This window comes from Megascapheus bottae, chromosome 20, assembly GCF_031878675.1.
Source record: "Megascapheus bottae isolate mThoBot1 chromosome 20, mThoBot2.hap1, whole genome shotgun sequence".
NCBI lineage: Eukaryota > Metazoa > Chordata > Mammalia > Rodentia > Geomyidae > Megascapheus > Megascapheus bottae.
In genome coordinates, this window is record NC_143528.1 from 31687350 (window position 1) to 31698738 (window position 11389).

At 45.2% G+C, this 11389-nt stretch overlaps 1 protein-coding gene across 1 annotated transcript in view; it reads right to left on the minus strand.

The window, feature by feature from the left end:
* Cpe (carboxypeptidase E) overlaps positions 1-8993 on the minus strand; it is a 76337-nt gene extending 67344 nt beyond the window's left edge. The window contains exon 1 of the mRNA XM_090354220.1: positions 8579-8993. Within this exon, the coding sequence (XP_090210346.1) occupies positions 8579-8888 (310 nt within the window). The 5' untranslated portion in view covers positions 8889-8993. The remainder of the gene's footprint in view (positions 1-8578) is intronic.
* Between the last annotated feature and the right edge of the window lie 2396 nt (positions 8994-11389).

The window sequence follows — 11389 nt, forward strand, 5'->3', positions numbered from 1 at the left end:
TATCATTTCTGTGCTTTTTTTTGGTAAGAGATAAATCAAGAATAGTTGATAACATCTTCTTTGAGAAAGAAGGAAATTTTATGTTTCTTGTGCATTCTTTGTTCTGCGTTGCTGGGGATTGAGCCCTGCCATGTGTGGCTGACACACTACCACTGACCAGATTCTACTCCCAGCCCCTCTGTTTTCTTCTAAACACTTCAGCAAAATCAAACTACTTGCATCAAGTTCCTATTAAGAAATGCTCTTAAACTCAGGACCAAGATAAATGGCATCTAAGTCTTCCGGTGGGACAGATGCAGAAATTCTCTTAAACTCAGGACCAAAATGGGGACTATCTACAGAAAGGGCTAGAAAAAAAATCTTTGCTAGGAAACGTGTGCACACATCCAGTGAGCTTATGAACCAAGTCTATCAGACAAAAAAACCTCCCAATTACCATTCAGACCAGTTTTCTTTCTCAAAACCCACAGCAAAGGAATAAAGCTAAAAGGAGAAAGAAAAGAAAATCTGGGACCACATTAGTATTCAATAGTCTCTCCAAACCTATCTTGGAGGGTTCCCAGCGGGGACCCACATAACAGCAAAGGCCACTTATTTAACTATTTAAAAACCCCTGTAGATAATCAGACTGTAGAAGTAGAAGGCAATCATACTCAAAGAAAAATCATCAAAGAAAAAACACTTTTGAAAGTATTTTTGTAAAGGAATAAGTAGCCTAAATAAAAAGACCAAGTTCTCAATAGGTGGTGAGACTTATGAATCAAAGTAAAAGCGAGTTTCACGGACTCTCTTACCTAGGCTGGCTTTGAACCACAATCCTCAGATCTCAGCCTCCTGAGTAGCTAGGATTACAGGCGTGAGCCACCAACACACAGCACAGATGAAATCTTATTTTTAAATTTAAATTTTGAATTGTTATTATAAAGGTGACATACAGAGGGGTTACCATTACATAATTCAGATAAACATTATATTTCTGTTTAAATGATGTCCACCTACTTTAAATGGGATTAAAAAGAAAATTCAAGTTGATACTGGTTGCTCACATCTCAGTCTGTTTGACCCAGGCAGGAAAGTTCATGAGACTCCTATCTCCAATTAACTACTAAAAGGCTGGAAATAGTACTGTGGTTTAAAGCGGTAGAGTACAGTTTTGAGCACAAAAGCTCTCAAACAGTAAGTAGTTCAAGCCCCAGAACAGAACCAGTCAAAAAATAAAGAAAGAAAGATGGTGTCTGCATTTGCAATCATCTTGCCATCACCAAAAACTGGACAAAGTTGGGCTCGGAATTTGGCCTAGTGGGAGAGTGCTCGCCTTAGCGTGCACAAAGACCCAGATTCAATTCCTCGGTACCACATACACAGAAAAAAGCCCGAAGTGGTGCTGAGGCTCAAGCCTTGAGAAAGTCCAAGGACAGTGCTCAGGCCCTGAGCTCAAGCCCAAGACTGGCAAAAAAAAAAAAAACCTAGACAAAGTCTTGATAGGAACATAGTATTTCAGTGCACATATACGTGTGTGCACATACATAAATATATCTATATATATTCATAGCATTACTAACTACATCCTTACAATATCATCTATCTGTACTTTGGGGGGGAGGGGTTCTTCAAAATTGAATCTGAAAGGAAATGCAGTTAACAAGCTCACTCCTCTCTGTGTGAGTTCTGGGAGGGTCCCCCCCTTTTGCCAAGGTTTCTACAAGTGTGTGGGCTTCACTTCCTCCTGCTGACAGAGAACTGGGCTGAACAATGTGACAATGTGGGGCAAATGACACTATTTCGCTGGGACCAATGTTCTCTAGCACCAGGCATCCAACACGGCACCTAAAACACAAACATTTCTTTCGGCAAGTACTGTCACATTTCCACCAGTTCTGCTTATAGGTATTATCTTTATGTTTGTGTTTTCAAAGGTATGACTGGGAAGCCCAAAGCAAGAAACAAAAAATAGCATCTTTTCTCAGATGGTGAGAGTCGTTTTTTCTATACTGAAGAAACACGGGGCACGTTACCTGACTTGGTAATCTCAAACTGGAAGCCAAGCTGGGCTACATAGCAAGTTCAAGGCCAGTGACAGTGGATCTCTTATCTAAGCATACCCAAGACCCTAGGTTCCATCCACTGCACTGAAGAAAAAAAGGAAAGAAGGGAGGAAGGGAGGGTGGAAAGGAAGGATGGAGGGATGGAAGAAAGGAGGGAAGGAGGGAGGGAAAGAGGGAAAGAAGGAAGGAGGGAAGAAAGGGGGAAAGGATAAAAGGAGGGAATGAGAGAGGGAAGCAAAAGAAGTGAAAGGAGAGAGGAAAAGGAGGGGAAGAGAAGGGAGAGGAGGAAGAAAAGGAGGAACTAAAGAAAGAAGAAAAAGTTAAGTCAGTCAGGCAGGTGAGGAGACGATTTTTTTTTTACTTACAAGATTTTTACTTCCACCAAGACCAAAAGAAAACTTAATAAGAATCTAAGCAATTTCATCACAAATTCTTTTAGTAAAACAAGTCAGATTGCCAAGAGCAATGTTGGCATTGTCCTAGATTCATTTAGTCACCTGAATGAACAAACCATAAGGGTATTCTCAAATAACGATAAACATTTTGTTCTCCCTGAGTGGAATAACATATAATGTCAAACTGAAGGAAAGCAGGAATTCTCCACATTTTTTAACTCAATGGACAACAACCATTTGCGAAGGAGAAAACTCTTCAGAGCTGTCTCAGAGGTCTGAGAGGTGCTGGGAGAAGAGGAGCTCAGATCTCCTACAAAGATGTGGCCAAGTCTGCCTCTCCTACCCCACTCCCTCCATGACTATAAAGCCCCCAAAACACCTTTTCACCACAGCAGCTGCAGTGGTTGTACACTGGCCCATCTTCTTAACTAGACACAGGCAACTCCATGAAATTTTTAGCTATATACAGCATCCCTGTGAGAGCCCAGCAGTGGAAATGGTTCCCTTTCACAGGCAGAAAGAAGAGGTGAACAGCTGCCAAAGGCATAAATGCACCAGCCAATGGGAGAGTTGGAACGCACTGGTCTCCTATGGCAACTTGTCTGATCAAAATTATTTCTGCTGCATCAGGCACTGGGGCCTCACGCCTGTAATCTTAGCTACTCATGAGGCTGAGGTCTGAGGATCCCGTTTCAAAGCCAGCTTAGGCAGAAAAGTCCCTGTGAGACTCTCTTCCCCAATTAACCACTCAAAAGTTGGAAGTAGCCCTATGGCTTAAAGTGGTTAGAGGGCTAGCCTGGAGCAGAAGACCTCAGGGACAGCATCCAGGCCTTGAGTTCAAGCCACACAACCACCAAAACAAAACAAAAAAATCATTTCTGCTGTGCCTTGTTTCAAAATCACTCTCTCATTTCAGTAAATGTATTAGAAAGCATACATCAGCTATCACTAAGCTAGTTGTTTATGGGCAACAAAAAGGAAAAAAAATAAGTGGAATTGTTTTCCTTCCTGATAAACTTCCTGTATGAGGATCTCTGCAGGGGAAGTATCAAATGAATCCTGAAAGAATATGATAAAAATGAACAATAGGCTACTGCTGTATTTCTCAAGATAGGTGTTCCAAGAAGAAATTAAAAAAAAAAAAAAGAAGAAGCAGCAGCTCTATTTTTCTTAGAGGAAGGGATTTCCTGATGAAAGAGGAGTGGAAAATCCTCTAACATGGGAGACCTGAAGTGATCTCCCATTATTAGCTCATCAATGAGTCTGATCAGCATTGCAGTACATTAACCTGTTTACTCTTGGTTTCTTAATAATTATCAAAACCATGCTAAAGGAATTTTTTTTTGCCAGTCCTGGGGCTTGAACACACGGCCTGAGCACTGTCCTTGAACTTTCTCAAGGAAAGAGCTCTACCACCTGAGCGACAGTACCACTTCCGGCCTTTTCTATGTATGTGGTACCAAGGAATCAAACCTGGGTCTTCATGCATGATTGCCTAGCATGTGAAGCTCCCAGCCCCAAGGAATATTCTGTTGAATGCATGTTGGGGGAAACTAGATTAAAATATCACCCTTTTCATTATAGCCTAGTATTTCTTGATAATACATTTCTCAAAAGAAGTGACTGTGAATATGGGGGCTTCATGCCTTATGTAAACCCTTAAAGGCATTTCTGATACCCCACAGGAACCAATGTTACGTTAGAGTCTCCCTGTCTCATCTCTTCTACCAGGAAATCACCACTCCATGAAGAACATAACTTCTGGCCAATGCTGTTAACTCCTTCAATCTAAAATTACCGTGTGACCATGTGGACTTTGATCTAGTTTCTTCTCAATCTACCATGTGCCTTCCCCAACAGTAAGCTGCTACCTAGATGTAACCAATCCATCCTAATACATATTAATCTGTTAGGAAATGCATCAGACAAATAACCCAATGTCCATTTCTCTGTTTTCCAAGTTGGATAGAAATTGTAACCAGCACAGCATCTCGCATTCAGTCATAGGATTTGGCAAATGCTTACTGGTATTCATATACTTCCAATTTTTATAGATTTGGAAGGAATAGGTTCAAAATCATTCCAAAGAAAAATCAATGCTCTAAAGAATGTGTTTAAGATAACATTTGGCCTTAATTTAGATTTCCCTCCCCAATGCAATCCTGGACATAAAAGAATTAGGGTTTTAAACAATGAACCTGGACTCCTCTTTAACCCTGAGAGGAATGCTTTGGAATATGGCATTCTATCACTTCACCATAGATTAGTGGAGGTTTCTTTTCTTGTATTTCAGTTAGTCAAGAATCAAGTTGATTCCTAGGATCCTATCACAGAATATCTATTCCTCACAAGTTAGTTTGAGATTTCCTTTCCTTTTATGATGAACTCAAATGCTGATTTTTTTTTTTGCCAGTTCCTGGGGCTTAAACTCAGGGCTTTGGCACTGTCCTTGGACACTTCTTGCTCAAGGCTAGCACTCTGCCACTTGAGCCACAGTGCCATTTCTGGCTTTTTCTGTGTATGTGGTTCTGGGGAATTGAACCCAGGGGCTTTGTGCATGCTATGTCCACGCTCCCAGCCCTCAAATGCTGAACATCTGAGGAGAATCATTTTCAAGAGACAAGTTTGTTCCAAACAAATGTAAAAATCACTCAGGAAGAGGTGGTGCATAAACATCCATCTATAAAGCGCTTATCTAAGCAAGACAACCTCCCTTGCTGCTTGGACCTCACGGAGATGCTTTGTGTTTCTAGTATTTATTATATTAGAGACTTTCTACTATGATAACTAAATCCTTAGAAATTAGCTTTTTTGTTTGTTTGTTTGGGGCTGAGCATCCAACCCAGAGACTTAAGCATAGAACATTCTACCACTGAGCTACGATTTGTTGTTTCAACTTTAAAGAAAAAAAAAACTAAGAAAACTAACAAGCTCAAGAGGTTTATCTTGTGTGATTGTTGTTCTTAATGTAGTTATTTCTCTTCTCTTTTTTTTTTGCCCTTATGGTTAATCTCATGTGATGACTGTATCTGACTTGTTACCTGGTATATTATGTATACATTTATTTGTTTATTTGAAATAGGGAAGGGAATGGGAGGGGAAACAAGATAATTGGGAGGAAGTGGGGGGAGGGAAACAGGGACAAAAACATGAGAAGGGGGTACCAATGTGAGAGAAGTAATGCACCTACTACCTGACGAATGTAACTGTAACCCCTCTATACATTATCCCCTCAATAATTTTTTAAAGGAAACTAACAAGCTTGATACTTCTCACTTGCTGGACAATAAAATAAATATGAACAACTTGATGAAACTTCTCATACAGAAAGTGAATTTAAATTACATATTATTTTCTAGGGCTAGACTTAGAAAGTTATTTCCAACCAAAATGACAATGAGGCACTTAGAAGATGAACACAGTTACAGCCTTTGCCCTCATGCAAAAGCTACCTACTTAACAGTAGAATTTGTAAATTTCAATGATCTGTACATTTTCTTTTTCCGTACCAGGCTTTGAACTCAGGCTCTGCTGTCTGCGTGCCACTTAAGCCATACCTCTAACCCTTTTGGTTCTTTTCAAATAAGGTCTTGCCTCAAACCAGGATCCTCCTACCTCTGCCTCCCAAGCAACTGAGATCCAAGGGGGTTATGGGAAGAGAAGAAAAGAAGTAAATGAGCCCATTTCTATTTCACAATAGATGTGATATTCCTTTCACATTTTATCTTGGATCTATTTATCAAAATTCCTACATAATATATAATCAGCTTTTACTGTCTGTCTTTTCTTTCCCTTTTCCTTTGTCATTTTCTTAAGAAAAAAACTTTAAAAGGAACTTAAATGTTCACTTAAAATGACTATTATCCCTTTTTCCAAAACTTCCTATGAAATTAGTTCACAGGGGACTGGGATAATGGTAGAGCACTTGTCTAACATTTATTTACACAAGTATACTAAATTTATATACTAATCACACCTTTACATTTACTAACAGTCTGAAGGCATGTAGCTTACCTATCTTAACTCCTTACCTAAAAGGGGAAATTAAACTGAGTAGTTCGTGTAGTCTCGATTCCTACATGTATCTTTTCCTTTATTAGGAATATCTGAAACTCAAACTGCCTTATTTACCAAGGAATTGTAAAGCACATATTTCCATTTCTGAGTTCCAATATGTATTAAATGTATTTATATAAAAATCTTAAAACATTTTTATTGTTCCACACTGTGTTGCCCAGTTCTTACCTGATTCACTTTCCCCATACCGTATGATGAATGTTTTTCTATCATGTATATTTCTGCCTGCTGGTACCCTTTTTTTTTTTTTAACCAGTCCTGGGCTTGAGCTCAGGGCCTGAGCACTGTCCCTGGACTTTCTCAAGGCTAGAGCTCTACCACTTGAGCCTCAGCACCACTTCCGGCTTTTTTTTTTCTATGTATGTGGTACCGAGGAATCGAACCCGGGTCTTCGTGCATACTAGGCAAGCACTTTAACCACTTGGCCAAACTCCAGGCCCTACTGATACCCTTTCTTCTGGGTACCTGAGGCAACCCACAATGTCCGAGAGCTGGCAGTCCAAAAAAGACTTGCAAATCTTGTGAACTCTCCTTATCACATTCTCTAGCCCAAGGATCATAGTTTTCATTTTCAAAACCTTGTTCCAGCCATAATGACTCTTGTAATCCTGTCTACTCAGAATCCGGTCTACTGAGATCTGGAGATCAGTGTGATGCCAACATGAGCAGACAAATCTGGGAGACTCTTTCCTCCAATTAATCTGCAAAACCTAGAACTGGAGGCATAACTCAAGTGATAGAGCACCACTTGGGAGCTAGTGACTCTGAGTTTAAGTCTCACTACAAGCACACATAGACACACACACACACACACACACACACACACACACACACACACAAAGAAAAAACACTAGTCTGGGATCTAAAGATTTGACTCAGTCGTAGCAGTGTGCCTGTTTTGACATATCCTGAATTCCATTCTTGGCACAAGGAAAAAAATGCAAAAAGTTGCGCTTACTTTTCTTGCTTTCTTTCCCTTAAATTAACTGAGCCTTGGGTGCTGATATTACTACTCAAAATAACTGTAGCAGAACTTTTACTAACTGAAGCTCAGGCCTGTCCTTCACAAAGACCAGAAACATCACTCCTTGTCCAGACGAGGTCCTGAGAACACTTTGCAGGATCTCTTTATTAATATTAGTGTACCACTAAAACTGAAGATGATGGAGTCACCTCCCTTGGGATAAAACCCGGTCAACCTGAAACGGTTAAGGCGGGGACCATGGAACGATCCTTTCCCTTAGCAGGAGTCTCGAGGAACCGCAGGCCCAGGAAGGCAGGTAAGCAGGCGTCCGGGCTGTCCACCGCGGCCTCCAGTTCTCAAGCATCCGCACCCAGGGGCCTGCCCAGCGCGCGCGTGCGCACACACTCCGGCACCCGCGCGCACAGGTAGAGGCGGTGCTCGGAGCCCACGGGGCCCCACGTATGGATCCTCCGGAAATCAGAAACTCGAGGATGGATGACGGTTCCAGGTTTCCTGCCACACCTCATCTTTTCTCTTCCACCGGCAGGGAAGGCCGCTCGCCCTCCCCTCCCCAGCCCCGCTGAGACTCCCAGGCACGCGCGCGCGGGGGCGCACACACGGTGCGGGACACTGCGGCGAGTGCGCGCGCCCCGGGCTTGGCGAGCTCCCCTCCGACGCGGCTCACCCCTCCGAAGGGCGGCCCCGCGGCTGGGCGTGCTGAGGAAGGGGTGCGCTGAGGAAGGGGTGCGCCAGGTTGAGATCTCCCCTTTTTACGGCCCCCTTCCCCCTTTTACCCCGAAACCTCTTACTCGCCACCCCTCCCCGCCCCCCCCCCCCCGCAAGGCTGCGCTCCCTCCATGGCACTTCCAGGCTGTGGCGATGAGGAGGAAGGGCAGCAGAGGGGGAGGGAAGGGGATCGGGCCGAGGGATGGGGAGAGAGGGCAGGGAAAAGTGGGGGTGATCGGCGAGAGGGGCGGGGAGGGAAGGGTAGAAGAAGGGAAGGGGGGGTGATAGGGCCGGAGAGATGGAGGGGAAGGGCGGGGGTGATCGGACAGGGAGGGTGGGAAGGGACCGGGGGCGGGTAGCAGCGCCCTTACCAGGCTCGTGGACCCCGGGGTGGTCGGACAGCTCGAGGACCAGCAGCTCGCGGCCCTCGAAGCTGCGCCCCACCGTGTAGATGCGGCTGACGGCGGTGCACTGCAGCCACACGGCCACGAGCGCCTCGCGCAGCTCGGGGTAGCGGTGGTACTCGAACGAGAGGCCGTCCTCCTTCTGCAGCCGCCGGCGGCGCCGCACGCCGGCCGCCGCCGCCGCCCCGGACTCCTGGGCCGCGGCCCCCAGCAGCCAGGCGCAGGCCGCCAGGGCCGCGCACAGCGCCAGCAGCGCCCGGCCTCCGCGCGCGCCCATCGCCGCCTCCGCGCCTCCCCGCAACGCCGGCCTCTTTTGTCCGCTTCGGGGGCTCCGGGCTCCGCACCGGCCTCCTCTCGCCGCGGCGTCCCCGGCGGAATGGATCGGAGCTGCGCGCGGGGGCCGAGCTCAGGAGCCGGGGCGCAGCGGCTGTGCGCGCGGCTCCACGCGCCGCCCCGCCCGGGCAGCGGCCGCACCAACCACGGCGCGAGGGGGCAGGCGGCGGGGCGGGCGCGCGGGCGGAGGCCGGGGGCGCGGGGAAGAGGGGGCGCTGCCCGCCCCCCTCGTCTGTGGGCTCCGATCAATGGCGCCCGGGGCAGCGATGCAGGTGGAATGACAGCTCGGACCTGGGTTCCTGAACGGAACGAGATTGTCATTGACAAAATCCCTGACCTGTGACACTGCGGGGCCACAAAAATAAATGGATGAATGAATAGACCCTTGGCTCGCGGAGCCTTTTAAAGTCACATCTTATCCAAGGCCACCAGGGGTTCCACCTTGATGCACCCAAGAAGTGGAGAATGTTCCAGAAAGGGGGGAACAGCTTAAGCGGAGGCATCTTGTCTCTGAGAATCACCCTTCCATGCATAGCCCAAACAACCCCCTTCCCCAGGCTTGGGGTTCATTTGCAGTGAGGTCTGGGTAGGAATCAGAACCTTGTGAGCTTTGATGGAGAGATGGAGCACAAATGCAGTGTGCCAGTTTGCAAATACTGTCTTTAATTGTATGTATAGCCATTACTGGACCCTTGCGGGCTGGGGGATTTGATACAAGACTGGCAGTGTCGACAGAAACCTTCATCTTGGAGAATTACACAATTCCTCTGTGTGTTGCACCAAGGATTTATTTACGCGGAGGTTAAATCCTGTTCTAGAAAGAACCGGTTGTAACAAATGGCAGCTCCCTTCTCACTGTGCTATTGTAAATATATAAAATTATTTACAACGTTCCATGTGCAGCCTCAGGCAGGAATTATATTCTTGGAGCGACATCTGGAGCAAATGTGACTCTGGAAAGGTTGCCCTTCGGATTGAAGAGCAGCAACACAAATCTAAATAAGTAAGTAAACCCCTGGGTATTGCAGCAGCATGCTGTTTCGTGTTCTTTAGACATTTTTTTTTCCCTTCAGCTTTCTACTTTCACACCTACCTCATAGTACAAATTCGTCGAATAAAAAAATGTGTTAATGATGTTACTGAATCAAAAAAAAAAAATAGAGACACAAAGCCGGGCGCGGTGGCTCACGCCTGTAATCCTAGGTACTCAGGAAGCTGAGATCTGAGGATCATGGTTCAAAGCCAGCCCGGGCACTAAAGACCCGGAGACTCTTATCTCCAATTACCACCAGAAAACTGGAAGTGGCGCTGAGACTCAAGGGGTAGGGTGGTAGCCTGGAGCTGAAGAGCTTAAGGAACAGCACCCAGGCCCAGAGCTCAAATCCCATGACCACAAGGAAAAGAAAAAAAAAAAAAAAAAAAAACAGAAACACAAAACCAAGTGTGGTGGAACATGCCTTGCAATCCTTGCACTCAGGAGATCTCAGGGAAGGGTGGCCAAGTTCAAAGTCAGTTTAGACTACATATCAGTAGTAAGTAATAAGCACGTAATTCATAAGTACCACTGAAGGGGCGCCCTTTAAATCTGTCTGCATTCCCCAAGTCAGCCTGAAGCTGGGTTTTTCTTTTCTTTTTTTGGGGGGGGGGATTGGGGGGGAAAAGGAAGAAAGCTGCAGACACGTCGCTGAGTCGCTCTTCACCCAGCCATGCACCTAGTTAGAACAGGCAGAGCCAATTTCATCCCTTATTTTTTTCTACTGTGACCTGCCTCTGATCTGTTTGGTCCACAAGTTTGAAAGCAGAGTTATAATTACACTTCTAAAATCATCCCTTTGTGCAATCTTGGAAACCCAGGGAAAGAAAATAGAGTAGCTAAAACCAATGACTTCAAAAGTGCAAGTTTAAGATTTGCATGTTAGCCATTTAAAAAGTAACCACACTCATTTGTGGCTAGGTGGGGTGCACAGAAGAGTAATCACCCCCACACAACACACTTCTATTAAAATCAGCCATTGCGCCTGAGCTTCTGTCTCCTTAAACCATGGCTTTTTTTCTTTTTTCTCCAAAATGTCAATTTTATGAATTGAAGGGTTTACTTTTTTACTTTTTTACCATTGATTTTAATTGATAAGATTTAAAAAATGAGTTTTAATTTAAAAAATAAATGAACTGGGCACCTGTGGCTCATGCCTGCAATCCTAGCTACTCAAGAGGCTGAGATTTGAGGATAGCAGCTCAAAACCAGCCTGGACAGGAAAATCTGTGAGACTCTGATCTCCACTTAACCACCAGAAAACTGGAAGTGTTCTATGGCTCAAAATGGCAGAGTACTAGCCTTGAGGAAAAAAGTTCAGGGACAGTGGCCAGACCCTGAGTTCAAGCCCCACAACCAACCAAGAAAGAGAGAGAGAGAGAGAGAGAGAGAGAGAGAGAGAGAGAGAGAGA